This window comes from Sinocyclocheilus grahami, unplaced genomic scaffold, assembly GCF_001515645.1.
Source record: "Sinocyclocheilus grahami isolate Dianchi unplaced genomic scaffold, SAMN03320097.WGS_v1.1 scaffold1497.1, whole genome shotgun sequence".
In the NCBI taxonomy this organism is placed as follows: Eukaryota; Metazoa; Chordata; class Actinopteri; order Cypriniformes; family Cyprinidae; genus Sinocyclocheilus; species Sinocyclocheilus grahami.
In genome coordinates, this window is record NW_015506676.1 from 125,322 (window position 1) to 137,423 (window position 12,102).

Below are 12,102 nucleotides of genomic sequence, written 5' to 3' on the forward strand. Positions count from 1 at the left end.
GGTCGAACGATTGATTGGTTTTGCCGATTAATCGGCACCGATAGTAAGCCTGGAACTATCGCAAAAAATCCATGTCGATAGTTTTTCCGGGTTGTGTCCTTTGCTGGAGCGGCTGAACATCCGCTGCCATGTTTAATGTTTAATGTCAGGATTGCTACCATCTATTTGCATTAGTTTATCCAGCTGCTCACACACTTTAATGCATTTGTTATCCAGTGAAGCTGCAGATTTAATGCCGTGACGTGAGAAAGCAAACTGATAAATTCATTCAGTGACAGAAATCCTGCCGCGTCACAGAGCGCCATTCACACAGTTTTCATTAAATTACATTAGATTTGCCCCAAATCATTGTTAATGTACATTATGACTTCACCATAGGCTGTAAAATTGTGTATTGTGCATTTCTCAGCGAAACGTTTGTCTTTCTGTGGCTCTAATAAAGTCTAATAGATCATGCTTTCTCTTTCCATTTGCTCTGTTTTTTCAAACACCGAACTTCAAACTCATCTGTGCCACCTTATACATTTCTGAAGTGAACTTTTACCCGTTTGGTGATTAAATAAACTGTTTTAGACCGCTGCTTGAACTGAACGGTGTGTGATACCTGCGAGTTATCATATCATGTTATTTTGATTAGATCATCAAGTGTTCTAAAATTTAAGCAAATAAAATGTGAGAGTATACATACAATATATGTAATTTCTTAAATATAATGCTTAAATATCATGCATCATCTTTAAACATGACTCTTTGGATTTATATGAAATGGAAACACTTTACATCAAGATTCCATTTGTAACATTAACTACGGTTAATGAAGTTGTAAAAGTATTGTTCATTGTTAGAGTGTTTAATTTAAAAAAAAATTTTTTTTAATTTTACTGCAAAGTTGCATTTGTTAACTAACATTAATGACCAATGTATAATTAATATTTCATATGATTTTTTTTATTCCCTATGAAAAGTATGGCTCAGTACTTTGTGTGTGTAATAAAGTTCAGCACTGTTTTAGTTTTCATATACAGTATCCATTTTACAAACTATCGGTTGATTAATCGGTTATGGTCCAACCTAGTTATCGGTATCGGTAAAATCCACTATCGGTCGACCTCTAGTTATGACTGTTTTATAAAATAAAATGATTCTTCTGGTCCAAACGGACCCAGAATGAGAACATAGTCACAGATTTTGAATGCATTACGAGGGTTCATTTGAGGCACAGAGAAAGCGAACCTCAAGCATCCTGAAGTGTTCTTGAAGACCGTGTTCCACTCCGGGTCCCCGGGTCGGGCCGGGTCGTTCGGGTCTCCTCTCAAACCCGAGTGAGGAATAATGATCTCGTCGGTCAGCGTCTGCAGGCCGTGGTTGATGACGATCATCTTCAGAGGCTCATGGGAGGAGATATTCCACAGCGTTCCTGAGAAACACATGAGGAAAAATAAGGAGAGTCTGTTTACATTCTCCACAACAAAGAACAATTCCATTCCCGGGCCGGTTTTGGGCAGGTTTGATAGTTCACTTCACTTCACTTCACTTCAGTGCTCGTGACCAGTTAAGTTTGTTAATGGAAGTGTTTCTGTAGCTCAAACAGAAGAGAAGAAAAGAAGTCTCTTCTGCTCACCAAGGCTGCATTTATTTGATCAAAAATAGAGAAATATTTTTATAATTTAAAAAGCAGTTTTCTATGTGAATATCTGTTAAACTGTAATGTATTTCTGTGATGCGCAGCTGTATTTTCAGCATCATTACTGCAGTCTTCAGTGTCACATGATCTTCAGAAATCAGTATAATATGCTGATCTGCTGCTCAAGAAACATTTCTGATTATTATCAATGTTGAAAACAGTTGTGCTGCACAATATTTTTGTGGAAACTGTGATTCACTTTATTTTTCAGGATTCACAGATGAATAGAAAGTTCAAAAGAACAGCATTTATTTGAAATATAATTTTTTGTCACATTATAAATGTCTTTACTGTCACTTTTGATTAATTTTATGTGTCCTTGATGAATAAAAGTATTAATTTTTTTCATCGTTCCAATGAAATTGTTCATTGGAATCAGTGTTATTTTAATATAATTGAGATACTATTATAGTTTTTATTATTTAGAATTAGATTTTATTTTTGTATTTTCTGTTTTCATTTTAGTTAAAGTTTTAGTAACTTTGTGTTTTTGTCATTTTTTTGGTTTTTAAATGTCTATATAGTTTTTATACATTTTTTATTTCAGTTTAAGTTAAACTAAATTAAAATGTCAAGTAGTCAAGTAGCAGAAATAAAATAAGTTTAAGTTTTTTAAATTTTGCTTTATTCAGTTAACATTTATTTTATTTCAAGTAACAAAAATGTTTTTATGGTTTTGGTTTTAGTTTCACTTTTAGTTATCTATAATAACCCCGATTGGAATCTGAACCAGAATCGTTAAATTTCTCATGACTCTGATCCCAAATTTCTAAATAAAACACACTGATTAATTTACAAGAAGCTGCACAAACCTCACATTTATTTGAGATAGAAATCTTAACATTATAAATGTCTTGATCAATTTAATGCATCCTTGATGAATAAAAGTATTAATTTCTTTCAAGTTTTGAGCAGTAGTGCAGTTGAAAGCATGAATGCAGAGATGGCCACCGGGACAAGACCACAGGAACCAGATGAGTCCTCTGCACAATCTGACTTTGCTGCAGCCTGGAATTGAACTGCTGGTTTCATCTGGCCAGAGGAGAACTGCCCCCGACTGAGCCTGGTTTCTCCCAAGGTTTTTTCTCCATTCTATCACCGATGGAGTTTTGGTTCCTTGCTGCCGTCGCCTCTGCCTTGCTTAGTTGGGGACACTTAATTTCCAGCGATATCGTCGACTTGATTGCACAGATACTAATGAAACTGAACTGAGCTGGACGATGACATCACTGAATTTAATAATGAACTGCCTTTAACTGAACTAACTGAGTGTTTACTATTGTCCTTTTGCATTATTGACACACTATTTTCCTAAGTAATGCTGTACAGTTATTTGACACAATCTGTATTGTTAAAAGCGCTACATAAATAAATAAAGGAGATGAACCTGTGACGAGCTCTCGGACTTCCACGTCGTCGGATCTCCTCAGGAGTCTCAGCAGCGCAGGAATGCCGTCTGAGTTCTTGATGGCCACCTTGTTGAAGTTGTCTCGGCCGAAGGAGATGTTCCTCAGCGCACCGCAGGCCTTGCGGTGGACCTCGGCTTTGGGATGATCCAGGAGCCCCACCAGGACGGGGATTCCTCTGAGCTGACGGATGTCCTGCTTGACCGTGTCGTTCTCGTAGCAGAGGTGCTGCAGATACGCGGCGGCGTTGGACTTCACCGGGTCCATGGGGTGGCTCAACATGGAGATGACCTCCCGCAGGTTCGGGTCCCGCCAGCGCGGATCCTTGCGGATGGTGTCGAGGCTCACCATGCTGGCGCGTTTCTGCGGGATGAGCGTCTGCGTGCGGTACAGGTCCTGGAAATACGCGTGCAGCGGCAGCGGCCCCAGGTGCTCGTCTGCCGTGAGGTCCAGTGTCGGCCTCATGTGATGCACGGCGGAGCGCAGGTCTGTGCCCTCTTGATCCGGTTTGGAAGCACCGCCGCGGACGAAACTGTCCCGGTGGAGCGGCAGCGTGTAGCAGTTCTCGGGTAAGTAGGTCCGGGAGGGAAAGGACGGGTGGAAGGGTAATCCGTGCATGAGTGTGACGCCGTGAGCATTCAGAGTGCCGTACAGAGCCGGCTGATCCTTGGGAATCTCGTTCAGGGGGTCAGAGGTCAAGCCGGACTCGGGGTGAGGATGTCGAACCGCGTGCGCATCCTCCTTGTCGCTGGAGGAATCGGGAGGCGGCGTTCGATCTGGACACTGAACATCCGGACATGGTGTCTGCGATTCGTCCAACCCTTCAGATGAAGCTTCCTAGAGAGAGAAATTAAAATATACATTGATTTGAGGAAAATCATTTGTGTCTGGATGATTTAACACTTCACTGCAGAAAATAATTTTATTCATATTTTTTCTGTGCGCATCCTCCTTGTCGCTGGAGGAATCGGGAGGCGGCGTTCGATCTGGACACTGAACATCCGGACATGGTGTCTGCGATTCGTCCAACCCTTCAGATGAAGCTTCCTAGAGAGAGAAATTAAAATATACATTGATTTGAGGAAAATCATTTGTGTCTGGTTGATTTAACACTTCACTGCAGAAAATAATTTTATTCATATTTTTTCTCTTATTTTCCTATAGAACTGAGTGTTATAGTATTGTTTGAATTAGTTTTTATATTCATAATTTTTGTAAATTTTGTTGTGTTTTTGTAATTTTATTACTTGTTTGTCAATATAGTTTTAATTCATTTGTATTTCAGATTTAGTTTTAGTAATTTTAGCGTATCAAGTTAAACTAAATAAAAATGAGAAATGTTGCCTTGGCAACTAGTTGAAATAAAAGAAGTTTAAGTTTTTTTATATTTCACTTGATCAGTGTTATTTTTGTCACGATCTGCCTACTGTGTAGGAGCGAGGAGACACGGAGATGTGAGATGAATCTACAAAGAGTCTTTAATGAGCAAAAACAGGGTAACACACACATAGAACATGGAGTTGACGTATAAAACCGAATGCAGGACACAGGAAAACACAGAGCTTAAGAAACAGGAACTCAACGAGGTAATTACTAAGACGCACCTGAACCAAATGGACACAATCAAGCACGGGAGAAACTGGGTCACAGGGAGAACATGGGGAGCACAACACAAGACAGGAACACAGGAGCAGTTCAAGGGCGTGACATTACCTCCCCCTCCCGGAAGGCACGTCCACGCGCCTCATAACATCCAACGGGGAGGGGAGGTGGGCGCTCTGGAGGCCTCTAGGGACAGGCTTAACTCGGGACAGAAGGCCTCCAGGCAGACTAGGGAGCCATGGTGGTGTGGCCTCCATTGCCTTGGCCTTGGCACTCGGCCCGGCCTCTACGGCCGGAGCCCTATAGCCACCCGGGACATTTTGGGTTCTGAGGCCATCCGTGCTACAGGCGTGGGAACAACGGCCCTCCCTGGGCTTGAATTGGGAACTGCAGCCCACTCTGGGCGGTACGTGGTAACAGGAGCCCTCTCTTGGCTTAACTTGGGAACAGGAGCCCTCTCTGGGCTGGATGTGGGAACAGGAGCCCTCTCTGGGCTTTACTTGGGAACAGAAGCCCTCTCTGGGCTGGATGTGGGAATAGAAGCCCTCTCTGGGCTGGACGTGGGAACGGGCTAGAGCCGACACTGGAGCGGACTCAGGGGCTGGAGCGACACTTGAGCAGGGGCTGGAGCCGACACTTGAGCGGACTCAGTGGCTGGAGCCGAAACTTGAGCAGACTAAGGGGCTGGAGTCAACACTGGAGCGGACTCAGGGGCTGGAGCCGACACTTGAGCGGACTCAGGGGCTTGACAATGGAATGGCCGGCAGGCTTGACTTCGGAGCAGCCAGCGGGCTTGAGAGTTCAGCGGCCAGCGGGCTTGACAATGGAACGGCCGGCGGGCTTGACTTCAGAGCAGCCAGCGGGCTTGAGAGTTCAGCAACCGGCGGGCTTGACAAAGGAGCGGCCTGCTGACTTGACAACAGAACGGCCGGCGGGCTTGACGTAGAGCTGGTGGCTGGAGCCGAAACTTGAGCAGACTAAGGGGCTGGAGTCAACACTGGAGCAGACTCAGGGGCTGGAGCCGACACTTGAGCGGACTCAGGGGCTTGACAATGGAATGGCCGGCAGGCTTGACTTCGGAGCAGCCAGCGGGCTTGAGAGTTCAGCAGCCGGCGGGCTTGACAAAGGAGCGGCCTGCTGACTTGACAACAGAACGGCCGGCGGGCTTGACGTAGAGCTGGTTCTGGATGGGGGAACGCTCTCCAGACACCGGAGGATACCTTCCCTCCAGCTCAGTCCAGTGGTGTCTGGGAGGTCCACGGGGCGATGGTAATTGGCACAACAAATTAAGCGTGGCATCATCCAATCCCATCATCACAGCGAGCCAGCAGAATTCCCAGGCGAATTCTACAAATGGGAGATCCTTGCGGGCTAGGGCGGCGAATCTCGTGGCGGTTTCCATTTGAACTGAGGGAAAAAAAGACTTTCAAAACCGGAAACAAAACTGGGGAGAAGGGGCGCCGCTTACTGTTTTACGGTTCGGTGTTCTGTCACGATCTGCCTACTGTGTTGGAGCAAGGAGACGCGCAGACATGGGAGAATCCACGAAGAGACTTTAATGAACAAAAACAGGGTAACACACACGTAGAACATGGAGTTGAATGCAGGACACAGGAAAACACAGGGCTTAAGAAACAGGAACTCAACGAGGTAATTACTAAGACGCACCTGAACCAAATGGACACAATCAAGCACGGGAGAAACTGGGTCACAGGGAGAACATGGGGAGCACAACACAAGACAGGAACACAGGGGCAGTCCAAGGGCGTGACAATTTTAGTATTACTGCGATACTATTATAGATTTTGTTAATATTTCAAATTAGATTTTATTTATATATTTTTTGCTTTCATGTTTATTTTAAAGTTTAAAATTTTTTTTGCAATTTTTATTCGTTTTTAAAAATGTCTATATAGTTTTCATTCATTTTAATTTTAGTTATTTTATTTCAGTTAAAGTTTATTTTATTTCAAGTAACAAATGTTTTTTTAATTGTTTTAGTATTAGTTAACCATAATAACTGTGTCACAAACATTAAAAATTCTTAAATCAAGATACATTTACTTGAGCAGCAAAATGACTTAAGATATTAAGTCTTGTTTTCTGAAAAATTATCAAAATTAAAATTAAGTGAGTTTATGCTTAAAACAGGAACAAATATTTTCCAATGGGGTCTGAAAAATAATCTTGTTTTTCCTTTGAATTAAGTTTATTTTTCTTACTGCACTGATGTTTTTTTCTTTTTTTTAATCATAAATCATTTTGGTAGATTTTTCAGAAAACAAGACTTAATATTTAATTTATTTAATAATACCTAATAGTCATTTAACTTCTCAAATAAAATGAAATAAATTTGGATTGTTTTTGAGCAATCATGAGTTTAATGAAATTCCATTAGTTCCAATAGGGTTAATTCTGGTCATTCTCAGATTATATGCTTTTATAAATTTCATAGCATGACATATTCAAATAAAATATCCCAGCAATATTGGAAAAAAATATATACATATTTTGCATCATAGTTGTTTTGGTGTGGCTCATGTGTCCCGGCTTTCCCAACGAAAGGCATAAAAATGCTAAATTATATGTATATGATGCCATATTCACCTTCAGGAGGTTTGGCACGACCTGTTCATTGGAGCTGCTGGAGCTGAGCGGGTTCGAGTCGCTCTCAGGACTGGACGATTTCTCTGTCCCGATGCCCGAACTCTCAGTCTGCAAAACATCACAGAAGCGGCTCAGCGAGAGCTCGTTAACATCACATCCACACACACAACGCCTCATTAGCCTGCAGTTTTAGGCCTGTAAACAATATCTACTTTAACATCCAAAATGAATCATTAGTCATGAATTATAAATGATTTGTTTACAAAAAGAACCTCTTAAAATAATGATTTTTGGCTCTGAAATTCTACCCAAACTATGAATATTTAAATCCTTTTTTATTAATTTATTGCATTGCCTAATGAAACCCGGTTATTAAGCAAGCTTGTTAATATAAGCAGACAGATGCCAACTATGAGGAAACATGATGTTCTTCCTCAGTATTTTTGTCTCGTTTTTCAGTACAAATATCTAAACGTTCTTAAATCAAGATACATTTATTTGAGAAGCAAAATGGCTTTAGGTATTACGTCTTGATTTCTGAAAAATGTATCAACATTAGCCGAGTTTATGCTTAAAACAAGAACAAATAATCGCATTCCTTTGAATTGTTTCGTTTTCTGATCTCACTGACGGTTATTTTTTCTTGTTTTTGGCATAAACTCACTTCATTTTGGTAGATTTTTCTGTAAACAAGATTTCATATCTAATAGATTTACGTCTCAAAATGTATCTTTTTTGACCCGGAAGAGACACATAAGTAAACTCTAACAAATGCATAGTTTTTAGTAAGGGAAGGAAACTTTGCAAATGCTTTAAGACCCTCAAAATACACATCATTTATTTTTTTCAGATTTTTTACAATAATTTTTTAAGAGGTATAATCATGTTTTGTGTTCGGGTCATTTTTGACCCGGGTATGTATGGAGCACCGTTAGTGTCAAAAATACTTTTTTTTATCTGTTAAGTTAAATTAGTGTCAAAAAACTTTAAAAATATATATTTAGTCTTTTCTTCATATTTCACAAACTTTTGGGACTGAATTTTATTGATGTACATGAATATGTACATCTACTGATGAACCACTGCGGCATGAAAAATTGATCAATTTTTTCATCTGAAAGTCAAAGCTTATGGAAGTAACATGAATTTATTTTGTTTTAACATTTTTCAGAGTAATATTTATGTTGTTTTGTTAGAAATAAATAAGCAGGTAAATTTGGATTGTTTTTGAGCAATCATGAGTTTAATTAAATTCCATTAATTCCAATAATACTGGAAATTCTCAGATGATATGCTTTTATAAATTTCATAGCATGACATATTCAAATAAAGTTTCTCAGAAATATTGGAAAAAATATATACATATTTTGCATCATAGTTGTTTTGGTGTGGCTCATGTGTATTTTTACATTTTCAAGGAATTTCTCAATTTTTAAATAATCAAAAAGGAATACATGCAGTAAAAATATTTTTTCACATTCACTCAATAATGAGAAGTTGCTGATCAGATACAATATGGTTTTAGTTGAGAACTAAGTTATGACTGTTCAAACTTCAGGTTAAAATGGACCAGGAATGAGAAAATCATATATGGACTTTGAACGTACTATGAAAGTTAAGATATTTGTAATGGAGAAAAGGTCAAAGATACTGAGGAAGAACATCATGTTTCCTCATAGTTGGCATATGTCTGCTTATATTAACAAGCATTTGCTTAATAACCGGGTATCATTAGGCAATGCAATAAATCAATAAAAAAAGGATTTAAAAGGATTTAAATATTCATAGTTTGGCTTGAATCTGAGAACAATGAAATCCTTATTTTAACAGGTTCTTTACATGAACGAATCATTTATAAATCATGTTCTGCAGTGTTCCTACATGGGTTTCTGTGTGATTTGAGCTTGCGGGGTTGGAGGTGACGGTGGACACGTCTGAGGACGGGGTTTCTGAAGTCTCCTCCGTCTGCTCTTTGGTGTCTCTAGCTGAAGGTTCGGCCGGCGGTTCCTCTGAATCCGGCTTCTTTTGGACCAAAGGGAAGAATACGAACACGAGACGTTAACATGAGATCATGTTTTAACAAGCACAACTTCTCTGATTCACCACAGAGTTTCTCAAGCCATCCTAATAAACGTCTCCACTAGGCCTGAGCGATAAAACGGTATCGATATTTATCGACGGTACACCTTCTTCGATAACGATAGAAAAATTGTTCGATATAGCGCACGATATAGGCACGTGCTATAAGTGACGCAGACAGCACACACAAACAAACACGAACACGTGCTGAAATGCCTGCCTGTGATGAGGAGATTGTGAATAAAGAATGAATATTAGTCGAATTTAAAATAAACATTTGCATTTGAATGTTAGGAGTGCGTCAGGGAGCGTCATCAGCGGCGCGCGAGATGCGGTGATGATGATGTGAGTGACGTTGTTGCATTTTAATGTTTTGTTAGTCTAGCCCACGAGACGCGCCGCTGCTGCGTTATTCATTCACAATATTAGAGCAATATAGAAGCTCGATGCGGAGAAGATCTCGATTAGGTTAAAACCCAAACCAAGCCATTCACACAGAACGCATATTCAGCGTGTTTTTAGACGGACAAATATGACTGCTGCACTCGCGAGATGTAGCCATGCACAGTTAAAACAGTTTAAACTTTTAGAAAACACGTCACGAATTTGTAGAGGTTTATTCCTTTTCACTGCGTCTCATATGTTTTTAAATGCAGTCTGTGTGAATGGCGCTTCGGCTCTTTGGATTAAGCAATGCATAAATACATGATGCTGTTTTGTTCATAATTGATTCGGCCCTTTGTATTAAGCAATGCATAAATACACGATGCTGTTTTGTTCATAACTGTTTATGCAATTTACTAAATTATGTTTGATTTATGTGAGTTAATTTAGACGTAATGCACGTGTTTTATAGACAGTTATTTCCTTGCGTTGACAATTTAAATGCGCTGCATTATTTTGCTCATTGCGCCCTCCTGTGGCCTCGGGAGACACGACAAAAGTTTCCTTCAGACCTATTTAATCTGCATATAAAACATTAGAGATGAGATATTTGTTAAATTTTTATTGTGTGTTTGACTGTTAAAACAAAAAAAAATATTTGTTGTTTGTCTCAATAAATTGTGTTAATTATAAATACAGTGGTTAAATATAAACGTTTTTTTCAATTGCTCTTTGTTTTAAAAAAGGTTATAAAAAATGTCAATAATTATCGATACCGAACGATATGAAGCATTATATTGTTGATACATTTTTTAGCTATATCGCCCAGCCCTAGTCTCCACATAAAAGAGCATTATGAGATCACTGCAATCCCTTTGGTGTAAAAATCACCTCTGGGAGATTTCACTCAATTATTCTGGTCTCAGCGACGGAGCGGCGCTCGCAAACACGCTTAAGAAAAGCAAGCAGAACTTCCTCCAGAGCATCGGTGAATTATACATGAGCGCAGCTTCATAAACACAACACACACTTCAAGAGATGACTTACACACTTCAGGAAAAACATCTGCACTGTATCTGCTAACAAGAGCGAGGCGTGACCACACAGACTTCTACAACACATCTGCCTTCATTCGCAACACTAATTTATCATTTACAAACTTCTTTTAAAAGCCATTAAAGTGTTCAGTGCATCCTTTCTTACAATAAATGCCACTAGCTTTGCTTCGTCATCTAATGCAATGACATTCACACACACATGCATGAACTGAACTGAGCTGAATAATGACTCTATTGTCTTCTGTAGAACTGCTTATAGATAAAAACTGAATTTGTTTCATGATTGATGAAGTTCACACAGTTATTGAGCTGAACTGAATCAACGCTGACTTGATTCAATTGAATCAACTGGCTTGTAGGCATCACCGATTCAGTTATTTTCCTGTTTACTTTTGTGAACTGCTTTGAAATAATCTGTATTATATATAGCGCTATTAAAATTAAAATAAAATATGTTCAGGATTGCACTACATGATGCGAATTTCTTCCTTGAAAAAGCCAGGAAAGTGATTCACTTTACAGTTATTGAAATGAACTGAATCATACTGAACTGGATTGAGCTAAATAATGACACTAGTGTCCTTTTTTTGCATTGCTTTACAGCAGAATCTGAATTTGCCTCATATTTGCTCAATTTTGCATCACTGATGCAATCAATTTTAGCAACAAGCAGCTCTACAGAAGACAATAGAGTCATTATTAAATGCAATTTAGTTCATGCATGTGTGAATGTCATTGCATTATTTGACAAAGCACAGCAAGCATCATTTATTGTAAGGAAGATGCACAAACACACTTCTAGCTTTACATTTGAAGACATTTGACTTGATTCAGTTGAATCAACTGACTTTTTTGCATCATTGATTGTGTTATTTATTAATGTGGCTCTGCTTTGAAACAACCTGATTAAAATATAAATAAATATGCTTTATATGCATTTACTTTTGGGTCTTGTAACTTGACAGGATTGCATTGCATTATGATCATTTCTTCTTTTTAAAAAGCCAGGAAAGTGTGTTTGTGCATCACTCTTTATGATAAATGACACTTAAATATGCAATAAAAACATGCATGTATTTTGGGTCACTGTAACTCCAAAAGGTCTCATTCAATCCAAAACGAATCTGTGCTGCATAATGATCATTTTCTCTATGAAGTCAAATGTGATTGAGTTGTTTCATGCACACATGTAGAGTTACCCCCAGCATTATTCCCAGTGTTTCCATCGGTCAGAATTATTGCTGGATCTCTGTCATAAAGCAATCTCTTTAAACGACAGCGC

General features: G+C 39.3%; 1 protein-coding gene and 1 long non-coding RNA gene across 2 annotated transcripts in view; both read right to left on the reverse strand.

Annotated features, from left to right (window-relative positions):
• Nucleotides 1-4,020, reverse strand: part of LOC107570724 (armadillo repeat protein deleted in velo-cardio-facial syndrome-like) — a 21,077-nt gene extending 17,057 nt beyond the window's left edge. Inside the window, exons 1-3 of the mRNA XM_016256986.1 lie at nucleotides 3,994-4,020; nucleotides 3,072-3,927; nucleotides 1,234-1,417 (exon numbers count right to left, since the gene is read on the reverse strand). Coding sequence (XP_016112472.1) covers nucleotides 1,234-1,417; nucleotides 3,072-3,927; nucleotides 3,994-4,020 — 1,067 coding nt within the window. The remainder of the gene's footprint in view (nucleotides 1-1,233; nucleotides 1,418-3,071; nucleotides 3,928-3,993) is intronic.
• Nucleotides 4,021-4,036: 16 nt separating this feature from the next.
• LOC107570727 (uncharacterized) lies at nucleotides 4,037-9,329 on the reverse strand. Its single transcript, XR_001607077.1, has 3 exons — nucleotides 9,181-9,329; nucleotides 7,300-7,407; nucleotides 4,037-4,137 (listed from the first exon to the last, which is right to left on the reverse strand). It is a non-coding gene; the product is annotated as an uncharacterized lncRNA (long non-coding RNA).
• Nucleotides 9,330-12,102: the final 2,773 nt, after the last annotated feature.